We start from the raw sequence: 19,502 nt of genomic DNA on the forward strand, positions 1-19,502 counted from the left end.
TGGCAGAAACCAACACAACATTGTAAAACAAATATCCTCCAATTAAAAATAAAATAAAATTCTCCCCTGACTAAAATATCTGTTCTTAGAAAGCAGACTCTCATTAAAAACTTCTCTCAAAATCATTTTTTTGTTTTCTACTTTGTAACATGAAAAGAAATCCCATGCATATATAATAACCAAATAATCTAGTAGAAATGTATTTTCTTGAACTTGAAAGTGGAATCCAAAGCCACACTTCTAAATTTTATCACTTCTAACCTAGTGGACATTCCTAACAAATGACCTGCAAATCCCTCACACAGCATGTCCAAAAATGAACTGCCCTCTTGTCCCAGTATTACCTGCCCCTTCATTCCCACCTTAGAAAGAGCTTTGTCATTCACTCATCGGAATTAGCCAGAAATCTACAAGTCCTTTTGAACTCTTCTTTCTACTTTCTCACTCATTCATTCATTCACCAAAACAATTTAAATGTTTCAGGAACTTTACATCAGTTCAGTTCAGTTCAGTCGCTCAGTCATGTCTGACTCCTTGCGACACGTGGACTGCAGCATGCCAGGAATTTTACATACAAGCCCTTATTTAGCATTTCAAATGACTCTGTATGTAGGGCCTATTATCTCCATTGTATAGATGACAGTTTAGATAATTAATGCAAATTCTTAATAAGAGATAAAAAATGAACCTAGATTTGTCTGATTCCAAAGTCCAAGGTCTTTTTACAAACCAAACTGTGTATGCTAGACCATGGGCAACCATGGTCCATGTGCCAATGGGCCATCTATATCTGTTTGAAGTTTTATTAGAACGTATCAGGCTCCTTTGTTTGTGTGCTTTCTATGGCTGCTTTAGCACTACAACAGCAGAGATGAGTAGTTGCAAAAGAGACATTACAGCCTGTGAAGCCTAAGACAATTATCCGGCCCTTTATAAAAAAGATTTGCCAGTTCTAAGCTGTATCATCCATCATATCTCTACCAACTCAGTTTATATCTTCCTGGATTACTCCAAAGCACCCTAACTGGTTTCTTTGCCCACAGCCTCCATCTCCTTCAATCTATCTTCCACACTGAAGAATAAAATCCTTATTTATCTCATAACCATCAGCAAAAATGACAAAATCCTTCTCAACCTATACAAGGCCTTCGGCATCTTGGTACCTTTCTTCCTCGCCTTCCTCCTACTTTCCATTCAAGCTAAAGTGAAATACGCAGAGAACAGCAGATAGGTCAACTCAGTTCATTCCTGTGTTTTTTCACATAAGTTCCCTTTCCCTGGAAAGTACCTTAGTCTTGCCTCATTTACCTACTTACTTTTGCATCCTGAGCTCAAAAGTCAATTCCTCCTAGAAACTTTCCTGGATTCCTCAAGCTGAACTAGGTGAACTTTTTTATTAATTTTTTTTTTCAACATATGTTCAATGAGCACATCTACCAACTAGGGCTTCCCTATTGACTCAGATAGTAAAGAATCTGACTGCAACGCAGGAGACCTGGATGCAATTCTTGGGATGGAATATCCTCTGGAGAAAGGAATTGCTATCCACCCCAGTACTCTTGCCTGGAGAATTCCAAGGACAGAGGAGCCTGGTCAGCTATGGTCCATAGTGTTCCAAAGAGTCAGACACAACTGAGCAACTAATACTTTCACTTTCATCAACTAGGCACAATACTTTGTACTAAACACATGACAAACAGGACAATTTTCAAACAGTTTTCAAACTACTGGACTGTACATCTGAAACTACTAAACCATAAAAAAGGTGCCCATAACCCTGAACTTTGGGCTCCACAAAATATGTTTCTTCATGGGATATTAAGCTCATTAAAGAAAAGGGAAGAAAAAAGTCTTTTTACAAGCAAGGGTAAAGCAGATACAAAGAACTGACCCAGTTTCCAAAATAAACATTAAGCTTAAAGCTCTCTCCATCTGGCTAAACTAAAACCAGAAATGAAAATCAGCATGTCAACACTCTGTATCGACATGTGGTGTATTTACACCACAATAGTAAAGAAAAAATTTAACATATAACTTATTATTATATCTGTGACATCTAATGTCTCATGTTAAGATTTGTAGACAAATTTTTTAATTTTTTGGAGAAGTATAACAACTCTTAACCCTTTTAAAAGGTTAACAACTTTTAACCCTGCCTAGATATCTATTCAGACCAAATATCCCTCAGAGTCCCCATTGGGCATTCTCCCTGGGTCCATTCCTTTACCCTGAGGTAAACGTCTTTCAGTCTTCCAAGCTGCCTACCTTCTATAGGATAAAACGCTGTTATTTCCAAAAGCTTAATTTCTTTTCTCCATAGTATTCCTTGGCAGTCTTCCCTCTCAACTCTTTACTGAATATATTCTGTACAAGACATACCTTACTCTCTGTAAAACCAAGTATGCACTGCATATGAAAAGTCCTAAACTTTTAAGTGACACCTCTTCTTTTTCCATATTAACCTCAGCTCCAATAACCAGTCCAATTCTAAGAACAGGGTCATAACTATACTAACCCAACCTCAGATATATCGAACGTCAGTACTAAAAGAGACCTTAAAAGTTATTTATTTCAATTTCTGCATTTTTCACTTGAAAAAATTAAAATCCAAAGAGATCCAAAGCCCTCCAAGGTCACATAAACCTTTGCTCCAGCTTATTCTATTAATACATTTTTACAATCTCTGAGTCTCACTATCTTGCATTTATTTCTGTTTCATATGGAGCGGGGTAAGTGCAACACCACACTCTCAGATTGGCTTTTATCTAAACTCCACTGAGGGTGCTAAATGAGCCCATGTACCAGAGAATATGTGTGGCATCTGTCTCCTCTGCATGATCTTGAGTGACCAGTGTGTAACTAAGTGCTCCCTTGTCACTCTTAAATAACTACCCTCATGGAGATCTGAATTTCCTGTCATACATATCCCACTGGCAGATGGTCCTGCTATTCTTCTAAATGTGTTAAACCATTTGCCTGATGCATTATAAACCATACCAGTCAATTATAGAAAATTCTTAGACTGTTGGAGCTACCATCAATTACAGACCATTTAAAAATTACAGTAGCATTGTTATGACTGGGTTTCCTCTCTTCCAATTAAACCCAGGCAATTTTCACATTTGTAGTTTTTGTTTTGCTTTGTTTTACTTTTAAAGACTTACTTAGCATGGCATCCTACCAGGACATATTCTGATCATTATAGACTCCATGAGTCAGGCTGCTTCAATTGGCAACTAAGCAGGCAACAATGGAAAAAGTGAAAACTGTTTTTAAATAAAATAAATACTCAAGTATTTATAGACCTTTGAAATAGGCTGTTAACATGTTTACTAACATGTACAATATTTTATAATATATTAAACCAAAACAAAGGAAACGAAAACAAAATTTTGGGTGAACATAATTTATGGCAAAAAGTTATCTAAAACATTCTTATTTTATGTTTCTTTTTTTATAAAGTTGTAATGAAAAACACAAGTGTATAGTTTTTTACAATGGTTGGAATAAGCTAAAATGCAATTTATGCAATTATTTAGAAGTGAAGCAAGAGTTAAGCAATTGTTTTCTTGATACATCTGTCGGGGGGAGTGTGTAATTTCCTCCGTTCTGTCTCGCCACAGCAAAATTTTGAAGCGACAGACAGAACAGCTCTGTGTTACAGCTCAGTTTTATTCGGCAAGCAAAGGAAAACACATCCTTGAGGCAGGTGGGCCGGCTGACCCAACAGACGCAAAGAGAAGAGAAGCCCCAGCTCAATTTAGGCTTCTCTTTTTATGCTTTTCTCCTCCCCCTGAGCCTGCCCTATGTAAATTGGCTTGCCAGGAGGGCTGTTTATTTTACCTGAGGTCCTCACTCTGGTCCTCAGACCTTCCTTTGTTCTATTTTCACGGACTTTTCCCTTCTTTCTTTTAGCCACACCATTTTGGACTCCTTTTTTCTATTCTAACTACCTAACACATCTTTAAAAGAGGATTCATAAAAATATTAAGGCAAAAAGGATAATTATATCAGAAAATTTTATAACTCGTATTCCTTTGTTTTATAGCAGTCAAAACAAGTCATCAGCATATGAAGGTGTTTTCTGAATAGAAAAGCAAAATTAGTCTGCTAATCTTCAGAAAAAAGAAAGTTATTAGGGGCTCAATAATAAGATTATATGAATGAAATGGAATAGAAAGCATTTTAGGAAGGCATCATTAAGTATTTACTGAGCAAATTGGCAGAAATTACCCACATCTTGATCTAAAAAAGAAAAGGTATGCTATTCTTCACAACTACTGCAGAACTAAACTTTGAAAATGCTCTTTTTCACAAAAGCCCTTTAGTGGTGATTAATGAATATTAGCAGAGTAGTTAGGTTCATTCATGAGTAGACAGAGGAATGAGGAGGAGCTGACTGTCCTGGGGTAGTAATAGCTGCTACCAGAACCAAGGGGTGCACTCAAGGCATAAAGCATAGAAAAAAAAATAAATCTGAGAAAAAGAACACATGATAATAGACCTATGTAAGAAACAACCCTTTCAGATCTGGAATCTGAGCAGGATCAAATGTAAGAACTCTAAATTTAAGCCTAAGAAATCCCTAGGTAGCAGAAAAGAGAAATACTGGGACACTGTTGACACAGAGGTATCAAGAGGAAACAGAAGGTACCTGGGGTTGAAGGGAGGCCATGGTCATAAACTATGATATCAAAAAGGAGAATCTTGAGACTGTGGTCCAGGACAGAGTTCACATAATTCAGTATCAGGGAGAAAGAACCGAGGAGTCTGAGAGGACAGGCCATTAAAGAAAGAAGAAGGTTCAGAAAGGCTCTAGGAACTGGAATTGCTGCCATTTAAATTTTTAAAGTTTGCTGGAAGGCACAGAAGTTTCAGGTGGCTCTCTCCAGAAAAAAAGAATCTATCATTTACAAGCAGTGATTACTTTCTCAACAGAAAATAGGCAGTTGGTATCTCCATCAAGCTTCTGAAAAACATCTTTCTCAGTTATTGAGTTATAAGGTTATAAGTGGTGCTTCTCAAACAGCCAGCACAGATTGACTGGAATCCTAGTGCAACTGAAAGCACAAACCTGTTTTTTATCTCCTTCTTCCCTTCCTCCCCTTGTCCATCACACACACACACACACACACACACACAATCTCTGGATAAGTCTGAGGCTGATAACACTTCTTAGGTTCTAAGAACACTTACTAGATTTGTTTTCCTCTGTTTTCCTTCATGTTGTCACAGGAAAATAATTATATTGGCAAAAAATTATACTAAGAACACAAACAGCTGCAACAGCCACATTTGGCTGATATTTTGTACACGTGTGTCCAATAAGATTTGGAACTGTGGAAAGTTACTGTAACACTTCATGGCACTTAACAGTTTCAATCATCTTCTTGGGTTGTTTCAAAGGAAGCATTCGATGAAATTACCAAGGACCCAAGGACTAAGAAGGAAATTAAAAGGCATCTCCTTGGAACACTCTGGCTACAGAAGATGGATTTTTTCAGAGGCATAAAAAGAAAACCAAACTCAAAAGATATCAGAAATTGGTTTATTCAGCTTTGAAAGGAGATATAGCAGAAACTCAAGAAGGAAAAGGATCCACTTTTTGCCCAGATCATCTTGAAATCAAGACAGGAACTTAAGAGAAGGAGACAGGAGAAAGAAATGTTGACATAGCAATATAATTGGCTATACATGAATTAGGGAAGAAGGAGGCCAACAATAAACTAAATGAAGTTTTGAAAACTCAACTGAATCTATGTGAAAATGTCTAGAGCTAATAGTTTCAGAAGGTAGTTGGTAAAAAACAAAAACTACGGTGGGAGAAACGGTTGTTGGTGATTCTACTGCATCGCCTCTCAGAACTTATTATCAGGCCACATAAGAAACTTAAGGCCAGGACAACCCATAGACAGAAGAGCCTGGCAGGCTACAGTCCACGAGGTTGCAAAAGAGTCGGACAGGACTTAACTAAACGACAACAGCAACAATCCAGCTGAAGTAGCTGCTGCACTACCATAGGCAGACAATACAGTGGAGCTCACCAGGCTTTCACAAAGGAATCATGGCTAAAACTCAAAGTGTGCATTCTTCTGGCAGGTGCGTTCATCAGAGATCCAAATGGGGTTGATTCAAGGACTGGCGATTTTCATGATGATCATCAGGGACATCTTCAACTTCATTCATCATACAACAAATTTTGATTGGGCACAGCATTAAGAACTGTTTAGAAGTTGAGTATATAGAGACCAAAAAAAAAAAAAAGCAGACAAAGGCCATTCTGTCATGGAGCTTACATTCTGAAGAAAAGGAAAACAGAGTAAACACGGTTTCAGGCCTTGTAGATGCAATAAAGAAAAGATTAAAGGGAAGAGAATAAGAGTGATTGGCATTGCAGTGGGTAGCATTGAGAAGAATTTCTGGAGAGGTGGTTTGATTGGAGACCTGCCTGAATTGGGGCATAAGTCAAGGGAGGGGTTTATAAGCAGTGGGGGAAGCAATACAAGGAGCCTGAGACAGTACCATTTTCTGATGTGTACAGCAATATGGTTGGCATGGGTTGAGTAGAATAAGCAAGAGTGGGAATTGTAAAAAGTGAGGTGAGTGAGGTAGGTGAGAGCCAGACCATTAAAGCTTTGATTGAAGGGGTGGGAGATCAGGATTTTATTTCACATGCAATGTAAAACACTGGAAGACTCTGAACACAGAAACAATATGTTCTTACTTTCTAAGTAGAGATTATGAGTCAAGGGTAAAAATAGAAGCAACATATAGGAGATTATTAGTTGATCTTGGATGGTAAGCTACAGAAGCAGAGAGAAATAATCAAATATACTTTGATGGTAAAGTCAACAAGACTTGTTATGAATAGATGTAATACATAAGAAAAACAGGAATCTAAGATAATTCCCAGGTTTAGGGTCTGAGAAACAAAGTGAATAATGGTGTCCTTCAGCTCTACATAGATTTTATTTTTCTGTTATTGTCTTGTTGAAAAATTAAACTATGCTAATATGTCCACTCTGAAAAATAGTTTGACAAGTTCTTTTATAAAAATATGACACTATTTGTCCAAGAGATTTCTTTTCTGGATATTTATCCCAGAGAACTGAAAAGTTATATCCAAACAAAAAACTATACACAAACAAGGTATGCTATTCTCCACAATTGCTTCAGAACTAAACTTTGAAAATGTTCTTTTTCACAAAAGCCCTTTAGCAATGAATTTAGTGAATTTATTTATTATAATAACCAAAAACTGGAAATTACCAAAATGTCCTTCAATGGATGAATGATTAAGCAGCAGTATACCCAAACCATGAAATATTGTTCAGGAATAAGAAGGAACAAACTATTAATACACTCAACCACTTAGATTTCAAGAGACTTATGCTGAGTGGAAAAGACCAATATCAGAAAACCACATTTTGCATGATTCCACTTATGTAACATTTTCAAAATCACAAAATTATATAGATAAAGAACAGATCAGTAGTTGCCAGGGTTAGGGAGGCTTGGAGGAAGGGGTGGGTGTGACATGAAGGAGATCTTTGCAGAATAATTCTGTGTTTTGATTTCAGTAGTGGTTACAGGAATCCACAAATGTGATAATCCAACACAGAGCTATCCACACACCGTATCACAGCCAATGTTGATGTTGTACTAGAGCCCTATAAGATATAACTATTGTAGGAAACTAAGGGAAGAGCACACAAGTCCTCATTATCCTATCTTTTTTTTTTTTTTTTGGAGTTAAATTTCTGTACAATGTTGTGCTTGTTTCTGTTATACAACAAGAACCAGCTATATGTATACACCCATCCCCTCCCTCTTGAGCCTCCTTCCCACCTCCCTACCCCTACATCCCATTCCTCCAGGTTATCACAGAGCACCAAACTGAGCTCCCTGGTCTATACAGCAGGTTCCCACTATCTACCTATTTAACACACAGTAACGTATAAATGTCATTCCTCCTCTCCCAATTCGTCTTATCCTCCCCTTCCACTAGACTATCTTTGCAAATTTCAGTGAGTCTATAATTACTTCAAAATGATTTTTTTTTTACTTGAACATACTCAAGTATAAGGCAAAATGCATTATATAAATATTAAAAAGTAGTATAATAATAAATACTACATCTGACAAAATGTTTTCTTCTGAATTTATAAAGCACCTCTTCTGCCAATACATCTTATCACTTTCAGTATGTAGGCAGCAGTTTAATTAAGAGATCATCAAGATCTCGTTGTGAGAACATTTTCCTCCTAAAAGCCTGTGGAGCAAACATCACTTGGAATTGACACTCTACCTCTAGTGCTTTTAAGCAGCAAAGAGAATCTGTGTGTTCTTGTTTCTGTACCCAATTAAAAGAGTATGGAAAACTAAACACTGTTAACATCAGTGTCCAGTAACTTGCAGACATTCTGAACTCTGCAAATTATTTGTTTAGACCCAATATACTGACCTTTCACAAGTCAACTGACATTCCTAGACTCTAACATTTTTCCCATTAATGTCAAAATATAAAATTATATAACATGGAATCTCAAAAAGGATGGCTTAGACCAAAAACAATTAACATGACCCAGAGGCTACACAGTAACACTAATTATAACTTCAGTCCTGAAGTTACACCAGGTCTCAGAACTAGGCTTGGATAAATCATCCAAGTCAGTGTGACACATGGTGTATATGGTGGGGAAGTCTCCCTCAAAATCTCCTTTTTCAACAGCTTCTTTTGTATATATTTCCTTAGCGTTCTGATCTCCTGTATTGTCCAGTCTCAGTCTGATGGTGGTGATAGAATACCTGGTCCTTCACTCCTGTAGAGAAGCATCCTACTTCCAAGAACATTGTCAAGTCATTTGGTACTCAGGTCTGCATGCCTCATCCTAGACACGTTCATCATTGCTGGATGCTCTGACAATTACTAATCCTTTCATTCTCTCAACCTGGCATATATTCCACCTGCTGCGGCTAAGTCGCGTTAGTTGTGCCCGACTCTGTGCGACCCCATAGACGGTAGCCCACCAGGCTCCCCCGTCCCTGGGATTCTCCAGGCAAGAACACTGGAGGGGGTTGCCATTTCCTTCTCCTAGAATTCTGTAATGGAGACTAGATTTATAAACACTTTTACTAGCCTAAATTGTAAAAACCTACACAAGACTATTAACTAAAACATTTTATAAACAGGCTATCTCACATCACATCACATCCTGTCTACTTTTCAGAATTTAATGCATTGTCAACAAAACCTATGGAATATGCCAGACACTGTCTTTCTTGATGTTGCTCTTTCTTTGGAAATAGCTCTGCTGGGAACAATGCTACAAACAGAATTAAATCAAATAAATATCATTCTGATTTTTTTATCACTTCATTCATACTGTTTTTCATGTGCTAATACATTCTAAAGAGTAAAATATATCAATTTGCATTTCTATTTTCTAAGGATGAATAAAAATTAAAGCAAGGTAAATGAAATGGATTGAACATTCTTCTGAAGACAAAATAGTTTCATTTTACTCCTATCCAAGATTGGAGCTGAAGAGCTGCCAACAATAATACTTTTTTAAAAAAACAGAAAAGATACTTACAGCCAACCATCATCATGGCCACTGAAAACATCTTCTCCACGTCTGTGGTAGGAGCTATGTTTCCAAATCCTATGGTTGTAAGGCTTGTCATGGTAAAGTAGAGAGAGGACACATACAGGGAATCCTTGCTGGGTCCTCCTTCCCATATCCCTGCACTGGTATTGTATCGATACGGAGTCCCAATGCTCAAGGCCAGCTGGTAGAGCCAACTGTCTATTTGGATGGTGTTTGTGACTTCATCGATGACCTCGTAGTCCCCAATGCTGTACCATATGCAGGCCAGCCAGTGAGCAACTAGTCCAAACACACAAACCAGGAGCACAAGGACAGCTGCTCCATACTCCAGGTAATGGTCCAATTTCCTGGCAACACGGCCCAGTCTCAAGAGACGCACCACTTTTAAAGAACTGAAGAGACTGCTGATTCCCTGAAAAAAAGAAAAGAAATGATACAACACTTTCAGAAAAGCAAAGGCTGGTGACAGCAAAACAATGGCTCACCTTAATGAACTCAAGCACAGTTTATATACTAAGAACATACTCATACATAATGCAGCTCTGACTTTAAGGCAACAAAAAAGTTTAAATGATAAGGAAAGTTTTTATATGCAGATTCCTTCCCACCAGGAAATAAGATATTTGTGAATTATTAGATTTACAAAAAAGTTTCATTAGGTAAGACCCAGTTTATTTTCATAAGGGGAGTATAAATAGCACAGAGAAAAACCAAAGAAGAAAATAGTTCAGATGCAATACACAGAGTATAGAAACAGGGTGATAAATTCAGACCCTTCATTTCTTCTCCTTGTAAATGTTTCCTCTACTCTGAAAGATTTTATTTTATTTCTTACTTTATAAATGCTATGAACAGCAAAACTTCTGAAAAAAAGGAATCCTAGTTTTACTGTCAAGCAAACAGGAAATATTTCTGCATATATTATATTAGGAGAATGAGTAAATGTCACTGCTGTTTCTACCACCTCCTCCCAGTTATGAAAATCACTAAATTTGTAGAGCTGTGAAAAAGTGAAGAGTTGAACCTAGAATGGGATACCTATGAAATCCTATCATCCTCTAGCAATAGTCATAGAAAAGAATACTATAAGGGAATAGCAGCAAGAAGATTCATATTTTGTTGAGAAGCTCAAAATATCAAATAGAGCATTATCCAAATAGAAACACAGCATACACTTTATTCAACACACCATAGACTTTATTCAGTCCATGAAGTTCCCAAAGTTACTTTTTTTGCAAAGCATGCAATAAGCCACTCAGAAAGGTTAATGTCATTCCTGGTGCAGAAGAGGAAGACAAAGCAGTGACCCAGGACCCTCTCATCTGATTATCACCTCAAGTCTCACAGAGCCCATGACTTCCTTACTGCTAACTCTGTCTCCCAGAGGGGAAACAAGGAATCTAACATAACCTGAAAGTGTCAGCTGCTCAGTCGTGTCCAACTCTTTGTGACTCCATGCACTGTAACCCACCAGGCTCCTCTGTCCATGGAATTCTCCAGGCAAGAACACTGGAATGGATAGCCATTCCCTTCTCCAGAGGATCTGCCCAACCCAGGGATCAAACCCAGGTCTCCTGAATTGCAGGTTGATTCTTTACCTAATCTGAGCTTAATTCTGATCAACATAGAAGAACTTGTAGGTAAAGTAGAACAGATGCAATATTAATGAGACTCTAATTATGGCATTGTATAGTTACAGTTAAAAAGGTTAAGAATGCATTTTATTATACTCTATGTGATGGTATATGTTTGAAATTTTAAAAAAGAAAAACATGAAATAGAGTGAAAACAAAGAGAAGTAGAAACAGGAGACCCCGTGGAAGCAAAAGAGGAACAGGAGCATCCTGTCTCAGTTTTCTGTCTCAAGCTCAATATCCTTAGGCCTAGCTCTATTTAGATTCCTACTCTCAAAGGCTGTGGCATATACACAACCTTAAATCAATTCTTATTTCACTTGAACACTGGGGGAGGAGAGACATTGAACTTCAAACAGTTCAAAAGGGTAGCATTAATAAAATTCAGATGATGAGTGGCATCATTCAGTGACATGAGAGGTAAGAAGATTCAAGAGAGTCTGGAAGCTCTCAAATCAAAGGAACTATGTAATTATGAACAAGAAGACCAAAATAAGTATTTATCAAGCATTTCTATATGTCAGGCTATGAGTTGGGCCCTGGGGACATTAAGACAAATATACCTTGCTTCTGCTCTAAAGAAACCTGTAGTCAAAATGCATGAACTCAAACAGGGTTAAATTAAAAAATAAATATAGTGCTGTAGATATTTTCTTCCCCTTGGCTCCAATTTTTAAAAGAACCATGGTATTTCTAAGACTATAATTTTTTTTCTAAAAACAAAGGAAAAGACACAGAAACTTTATCCCCAAATCAAACTAAAAAATAGTCACAACCTTCAGCTAGACTGTAAAGAATTAGGACCTACTAGAATTAAGGCCAAATGATGGAAAAACACACTCTCTTGACCTCTGATGTGGGCAGATCTCTACAAGAGGAGGTGATCCACCCTAAGGACCACCTGCTCTAGATTCCAAACAATCAAAAAGCACCATTTTCTGTAGCCATGTTCAATATCATTTCAATATTACAAAATATTTGGTAAGAATTGTAAAGGTTTCTATGATACCACTTCCTCCTAGATCTTAGTCAGCTCCCTGCCTGACATCTCTTGCAAAATCATTTTCTGGGGCTAGACTTATCCCTGCTTCTATTATGCATGTTTCATATTATCCATGTTTCAACTGACTTCAATACTTGAAGGATTCACAGGTTTACTTCTTAGCACAAAATTTTTCCCTAAGTTCCTCATACAGAAGCCAAATGCCTGTGCACATTTCCATCTAGGTATTCCATAGGCGTTCAACAGGTAAACATCCCAAAGGGAATCTCATTTCTCCTGAATCAGTTCTTCATCTGCTTCTCTTGTGAACAACATCACTATGAGGCCCACCCTCTTTCCTGCCACACCCAGACAGTTACCAAGTTTAGAGGATCTCAGCATTCAGACTGCTCAAAATAAATCTCAATAAATCTCTCAAAAAATGTCCCTTCTTTCCTATTCCCAAGGTCATGTCTTGGTCATGGCTTCATAGTTTTCCTCCCTGTGTGACAGAAATAGGCTCTCCATCAGCCACCCCACCTCCATTCTCACTCCCTTTATTTATCTGATCACCCTGGATAGGCTAGCCTGGTATTGTTTTATATTACATATGCATATGTGTATACACACACACACACACACATATATATATATATATATATATATAATCATGTCCCTCTCTGACCTAAAATCTTTGGTGTTAGCTCATTGCATAAAGGATTAAGTGTTTACTCCTTACTCTGACATGAAAAGTTCTTCAGGACCTTGCATCTGTCTATCTGGACAGCATCTCCCGCAGCAATTCCTCCCCATGCTATCCAGGCTCACACCATGCTCAACTATGTATAGCTCCCAGAGTGCCCATGCTGCTTCATGCCACATTATAAGTTGTTCCCTCTGCTTAAAGCACCCTTCCCTCCCACTCTCTAGGCATCCAGGGCCTTAATTAGAGCTTATGACAAAGACTCTCTCCTCTATATGCATTTCTCTGACATCTTCCTCCCCAACCTATCATCTACATGGTCATACTCACTGTGAAAGTTAGGTATTCTTCCTTTGTGTTATTATATACTCTTTGCTCATCTATATTACAATAATAATCACAACAGTACTTTATTACAAGTCTCTGTGTGCACAACATGCCAGGAAATGCTAAATCACTTGAAGATCATACCTAGTATCAATCACAAAGCTTGTTGTTGATATTATTCAGCTGCTCAGTCATGTCCAGCTATTTGTGACCCTATGGACTGCAGCACACCAGGCTTCCCTGTCCTTCACCATCTTCCAGAGCCTGCTCAAACTCATGTCCATTGAGTTATTGATGCCATCCAACCATCTCAACCTCTGTTGTCCCCTTTTCCTTCCTGCCCTCAATCTTTCCCAGCATCAGGGTCTTTTCCAATGAGTCAGCTCTTCACATCAGGTGGCCAAAGTATCGGAACTTCAGCTTCAGCATCAGTCCTTCCAATGAATATTCAGGACTGATTTCATGATTGACTGGTTTGATCTCCTTGCAGTCCAAGGAATTATCAAGAGTCTTCTCTAACACCACAGTTCAAAAGCCTCAGTTCTCAGGTACTCAGCCTTCATTATGGTCCAACTCTTACATCTGTACATGACTAGAGGAAAAACCATAGCTTTGACTATATGGACCTTTGTCAGCAAAGTAAATAATGTCTCTGCTTTTTAATACACTGTCTAGGTTTGTCACAGCTTTTCTTTCAAGGAGCAAGCATCTTTTAATTTCATGGCTACAGTCACCATCCACAATGATTTTGGAGCCCAAGAAAACAAAGTCTTTTACTGTTTCCATTGTTTCCCCATCTATATTGCATGAAGTGATGGGACTGGATGCCATGATCTTCTTTTCTTGAATGTTGAGTTTTAAGTCAGCTTTTTCACTCTCCTCTTTCACTTTCATCAAGAGGCTCTTTAGTTTCTCTTCACTTTCTGCCATAAGGGTGGCGTCATCTGCATATCTGAGGTTACTGATATTTCTCCTGGCAATCTTGATCCCAGCTTGTGATTCAGTCAACCTGGCATTTCACATGATGTACTCTGCATATAAGTAAAATAAGCAGGAAGACAATCTACAGCCTTGAAGCATTCCTTTCCCAATTTTGAACCAGTCTGTTGTTCCATGTCCAGCTCTAAGTTTTGCTTTTTGACCTGTATACAGGTTTCTCAGGAGGCAGGTAAGGTGGTCAGTTTATGCAATTTATTCCCATCTCTTTAAGAATATTCCACAGTTTGCTGTGATCGACATAGTCAAAGCCTTTAACATAGTCAATGAGGCAGAAGTAGATGTTTTTCTGGAATCTCTTGCTTTTTCTATGATCCAATGGATTTTGGCAATTTGATCTCTGGTTCCTCTGCCCTTTTTCAATTAAACCCAGCTTGTACATCTGGAAGTTGTTGGTTCATGTACTGTTGAAGCCTAGCTTGGAGGATTTTGAGCATGACCTTGCTAGCATGTGAAATGAGTGCAATTGTGCATTAGTTTCAACACTCCTTTGCATGGCCTTTCTTTGGTTTTGGAATGAAAACTCACCTTTTCCAGTCCTGTGGCCACTGCTGAGTTTTCCAAATTTGTTTCCAAATTGTATTCCAAAGCTTGGCATACAGTAATATGTTAAGCAATCAATATATTCAGTAATGTATGAAAAATTTTTACAACACAAGTATTTGTGAGTGTGATGAATTGAATGTGTCACGGGGCAGGGAGGCAGCATAATTAACAATCCTGTATGATAGGTATCACTACTAAAACATAGCCTAGAAAAATTAAGTACAGTAATTTGGCTAAATTTATGTAACTGGTAAGAGGAGGAGCCAGGATTCAATTATAGACAGTCTCATCCACACTCCTTGTTCCTAACCACTTCACTATCTGACCTTATTCTAAACCTCACTATATCTAGAGCATAACATATTATTTAACTAATCACATTAGTACCCACAGTATCAGCTTAAACACAAGCATTCTCTAGAAGACTGAATCAAGAAGATTAAATAGCTTGCTTTCCTCTTATTTCCAGCCAGGCACAGCAGTGACCCCCTTAGGAGTCTGTGTAGGCCCTAGAACCCTGGAGAATCTACAGTTCTCTAACATGGACCAACTCATTTCATCCCAACAATATCAGGACTCCTATCTCCATTGTTCATAGGAGGACACTGAAGCTCAGAGAAGTTAAACAACCTGTCAAAAGTCATACAGCTAGCAAGGAATGGAAGCATCACTCAGACCTAGTCTTCAGATTCTACATGCATTTCCCATGATAGCCAACAGCGGCACAGTCTTCCTGTCCTCAACCGAATAATCATTGCAATAATAATCTTCCTAGAAGAATATCAAGTGTATCCTCCAGGAGATCATCATAGACATTAAACACAATCTCTTCTACTGGCCTTCAAGGTCTACAAACACATCTCTAAACAGCTAGGTCATTTCCAACAGTGACTTTGCTGAACAATAATGTTCCAGTCAAACCAAACTTTTTGCTCTCAAAAACAACCCCAAATTTTCACCTTTTAATTTGTCCACAGTATCCCTTTCATCTACTTATGAAACCAGAAACTGTTATTCAAAATAAGTAATACAGAAATAAGGAAGTTTGCTTTATTTGGAAAGGTTTTTTTTTTTCCAACTATATCATTCTCCATTGTTTTGCATCCAAAAAAATTTACTGCAATCACTATAATCAAAATTCAAAGTTAAATTAATTTATCTTAAAACTTGATAAAATACTTAAAACTTGAAACAATCCAAATGCCCATCTCTGGTAGAAATGATTTTAAAAATCATTGCATATTCCAATGAAATGCTATCCAGAAATAAACATGAACAAACTAGAAGTATATGAAATAACAAGAATAAATCTAAAAAGTGTCATATTGAACAAAAGAGTATATACTGCATGATTCCATTTATAAAAGTTTAAAAACAAATGGGACTACTCTTAGGGATTAGAAGCCATTAGAAGTCAAAGTGGCTTTCTTTGTTTGAGGAGGGACTGTGACTATGTAAGGCCTGAATAGGCTCTGGCAATATTCTGTTTCCTAATATGGCATTACTAGGAATTACTAGGTGTGTTTGCTTTGTGAAAATCCTTCGAACTCTACTTATGATTGTAAGATTGATGGAATTTTTAAAATATAGTATATTTAAATATCAGAAAAAATGTGTTAAGAAAAATCCCCCCCCCCAAAAAAAGAAAAATCCGTTAGTCACTGTTGTATCATTAAGGTTAACATTTCACCACAGTACATAATCTGGATTAATGATTTCTTCTGCATCATATGATTTGGAGAGAGGGGAGGAGGAGTCATATTCAACTCAATCCAAAATTAGATTTTACTTATTTTATAACTCACTCTCATAAACTTTAGATTGGGTCTCAAATTATACTTAATCCTGTTAGGAATTTTAATTTAACCCATGTGGTAATACTGGATACTTTGATTGTCCAAAATAAAATTACTTCCTTCTGTACTACCACCTATTTATTACAAGCTCTTGATTCTGTACTTTCGACCAGTTTTGTCTGCTCATTCATTTTCTGCTTAATTTCACTGCATGCTTTCCAATTTTTTCTGTGCCCTCATCTGTACTCCAGGGGCATTCTGCCTCTATCCCAACCTCTGAGCTCTTAGCTCACAAATCCCTGGGGTTCCACTGGTGGAAGAGAATATAAACACATCAAATGCATAATAGAACACAGCAGGGCTAATGGAGAACTTTCAGTCATCAGCCTTCCCTTCTAGCCAATTTCCCTACTTGACAAGCCCCTTAAGCCATGAGAGCACAGAGAACAATATCCTGGAGATATCTCAGTGTTATTTACTCTTCAAGGTATTTTTGTGGATTCCCACATTAAAAGTACATGGGGTGTCATTAGCATAAAAATAATGTCTTGCAATGATAAATCCATTTAAAATACAATTCAATTCTCTCATCTGAGCCAAGGATAATAGATAACTCAGCTAGTATTCTTTCCTACCTTCTTTCCCCATTGCTTCATAAACAGAAAAGAAGTAATCAAAGAACTTGTCCAAGGACTTATGACAATTAAGTGGGGCTGAGAGAACAGGAATACAGACTTACAATATTCATTTGCTTGATTTTCCACCTACATCTAACATTCTCTCATAGGATGTGTAGTAGATTGTTTGAGAAAAGCAGCTGCAGTCATTTCCTTCCCTTTAGCCACATGACTTTGCAACTTCTCCCAACAAAAGATAGACTCTATTTCCACATCTTGACTTGACTCTAGACTGGCTTTATGATCTACTTTGACCAACAGAATGTAATGCAAGTGACATTTTGCCAGTTCCAAGCCTAGACCTCAAGAAGCATAACCTCTAATCATGGTCTTAGAACCTATGGCCATTCTAAGTTATCATATGAAGAATGGCAACTAGGTTTGAGGAGAATGAGAGGTCATAAGAACAGTCCTCTGAGTTATCCATATGTGCCATCCCAGATCAGCTAGCCACCAGCCATCTCAGCAGTCTACCACGGATGCATGGGTGAACGTAGTTGAAATAAGCCAAATCTAGCCAAAGTCAGCAGAATCACTCAGAACACAGACAAATGAGTTAAATAAATGGTGATAGAATTATCCATAAAGTTTTGGAGTAGTTTGTCATGCAGGGGAAAAAAGCTAACTGATACAAATATGAGGAAAGCATATGTATTTATGAGCACATTATTTCATACTTGTTTAACATAAAATGGGGGCAAAATACATACGTGGCATCTGGTCCCATCACTTCATGGCAAATAGATGGGGAAACAGTGGAAATGGTGACAGACTATTTTGGGGGGCTCCAAAATCACTGCAGATGGTGACTAGAGCCATGAAATTAAAAGACACTTGCTCCTTGGAAGAAAAGATATGACTAACCTAGACAGCATACTAAAAAGCAGAGACATTACTTTGCCAACAAAGGTCCATCTGGTCAAAGCTATGGTTTTTCCAGTAGTGTATGGATGTGAGAGTTGGACTATAAGGAAAGTTGAGTGCTAAAGTGTTGGGGGCCAGAGTGAGGCACTCCGCCCATGGCAAAGGTCATGAGGAAGGAGGCTCGACATACACAAAGGCAGGATCGAGCCTCAGGAGTCCCCCTGGAAATCCTCGAGCATCTACCCCCATAACCAGAGCCTGCCTGCTTTACTACTGTGTGCTCCCACCTACACATCTGACTTTAAGGGGGCTGTCCCCCACCACCTCTTTCGGAGAAGGAGTTAACCTAGAGCTCCAGTTAATAAAAACTCCTGGGCATGACAAGAGTGTTTTGACCTACAAACTCCTCTGAAGGTTCTCTAGCCTGTCTGACAGGCTTGTCCAGCCACGTGTGATTGCTTACAGCCTCCCAACCGTGAGAGGCACGAGATGCTTTAAACCTTCTAAAAACAGGTTCCTTAGAAAAGTTAGAAAACTATTAGTATAAGTATAATGGGCTGATTAGAAATTGTATTGGTGAAGGGTTTTTCATTTGTTGAGCCAATGTTTGTTGCTAAGTCTCCACATCCCCTGCCCTTACACACGTTAATGAATATATAGAAGAAATAAGTATTAACCTTTGATATTAATCACATTAGACCTTAGGCTAAGTAAATTATTTCCTTAACTAAAACCCACTACACCCTCACCCTATAGGAATGTAACTTTATTTGGGTGGCATCTGTTTTAAGAATAATCACCCCTGGAGAAATAAGTGTCCTGGTTGACTGACCGCTGTCACAAGGAGAGGGTCATAAATTGTCAGCAGGCCCCCTGGCCAGAAGATGATGTAACACCCCTAAGACCTCTGTATACATTTGTATGAAGCACCTGACTTTGATAAAAGTCAGGACTGCTGACTCCGCGTGACTTTTGCATAACATCTCAGTGTATAAAAGTAGACCATGGAAAATAAAGAATGGGGATCAGTTTCTCGAAATACTGGTCTCCCCATGTCGCTCTCTCTCTCTCACTCTGGCTGAGTCTCCATCTGGAGCGTGGAACCCACCATGCTTACTAATTATGCCTGGGCTTCTAAGATCCGACCGGGGAGACTTCAGTGTCTCCTCTCCTTCAGGAGAACGGAAGGACACCTGCGGCCTACGTAAGTGGTGCAAACTTCTTGTCTTGAAGTTTTATTGGTCTCCCGCGTAAGCCAAGCTACTCAGCCTCTTTTCTCCACTGAATTTTCCTACTGAGCTATCCTCATTCTATTACTCTTTACATCTCTAATTAATATCTAATTGAAGCTATTGTATCCTGATCC

The 19,502-nt window shown here is 38.2% G+C and overlaps 1 protein-coding gene across 1 annotated transcript in view; it reads right to left on the reverse strand.

Moving 5' to 3' along the window:
• The window catches only part of KCNH5 (potassium voltage-gated channel subfamily H member 5), a 393,607-nt gene that overhangs the window by 283,617 nt on the left and 90,488 nt on the right, over positions 1-19,502 (reverse strand). The window contains exon 7 of the mRNA XM_027554270.1: positions 9,597-10,023. Coding sequence (XP_027410071.1) covers positions 9,597-10,023 — 427 coding nt within the window. The remainder of the gene's footprint in view (positions 1-9,596; positions 10,024-19,502) is intronic.

Source organism: Bos indicus x Bos taurus, chromosome 10 (assembly GCF_003369695.1).
Source record: "Bos indicus x Bos taurus breed Angus x Brahman F1 hybrid chromosome 10, Bos_hybrid_MaternalHap_v2.0, whole genome shotgun sequence".
NCBI lineage: Eukaryota > Metazoa > Chordata > Mammalia > Artiodactyla > Bovidae > Bos > Bos indicus x Bos taurus.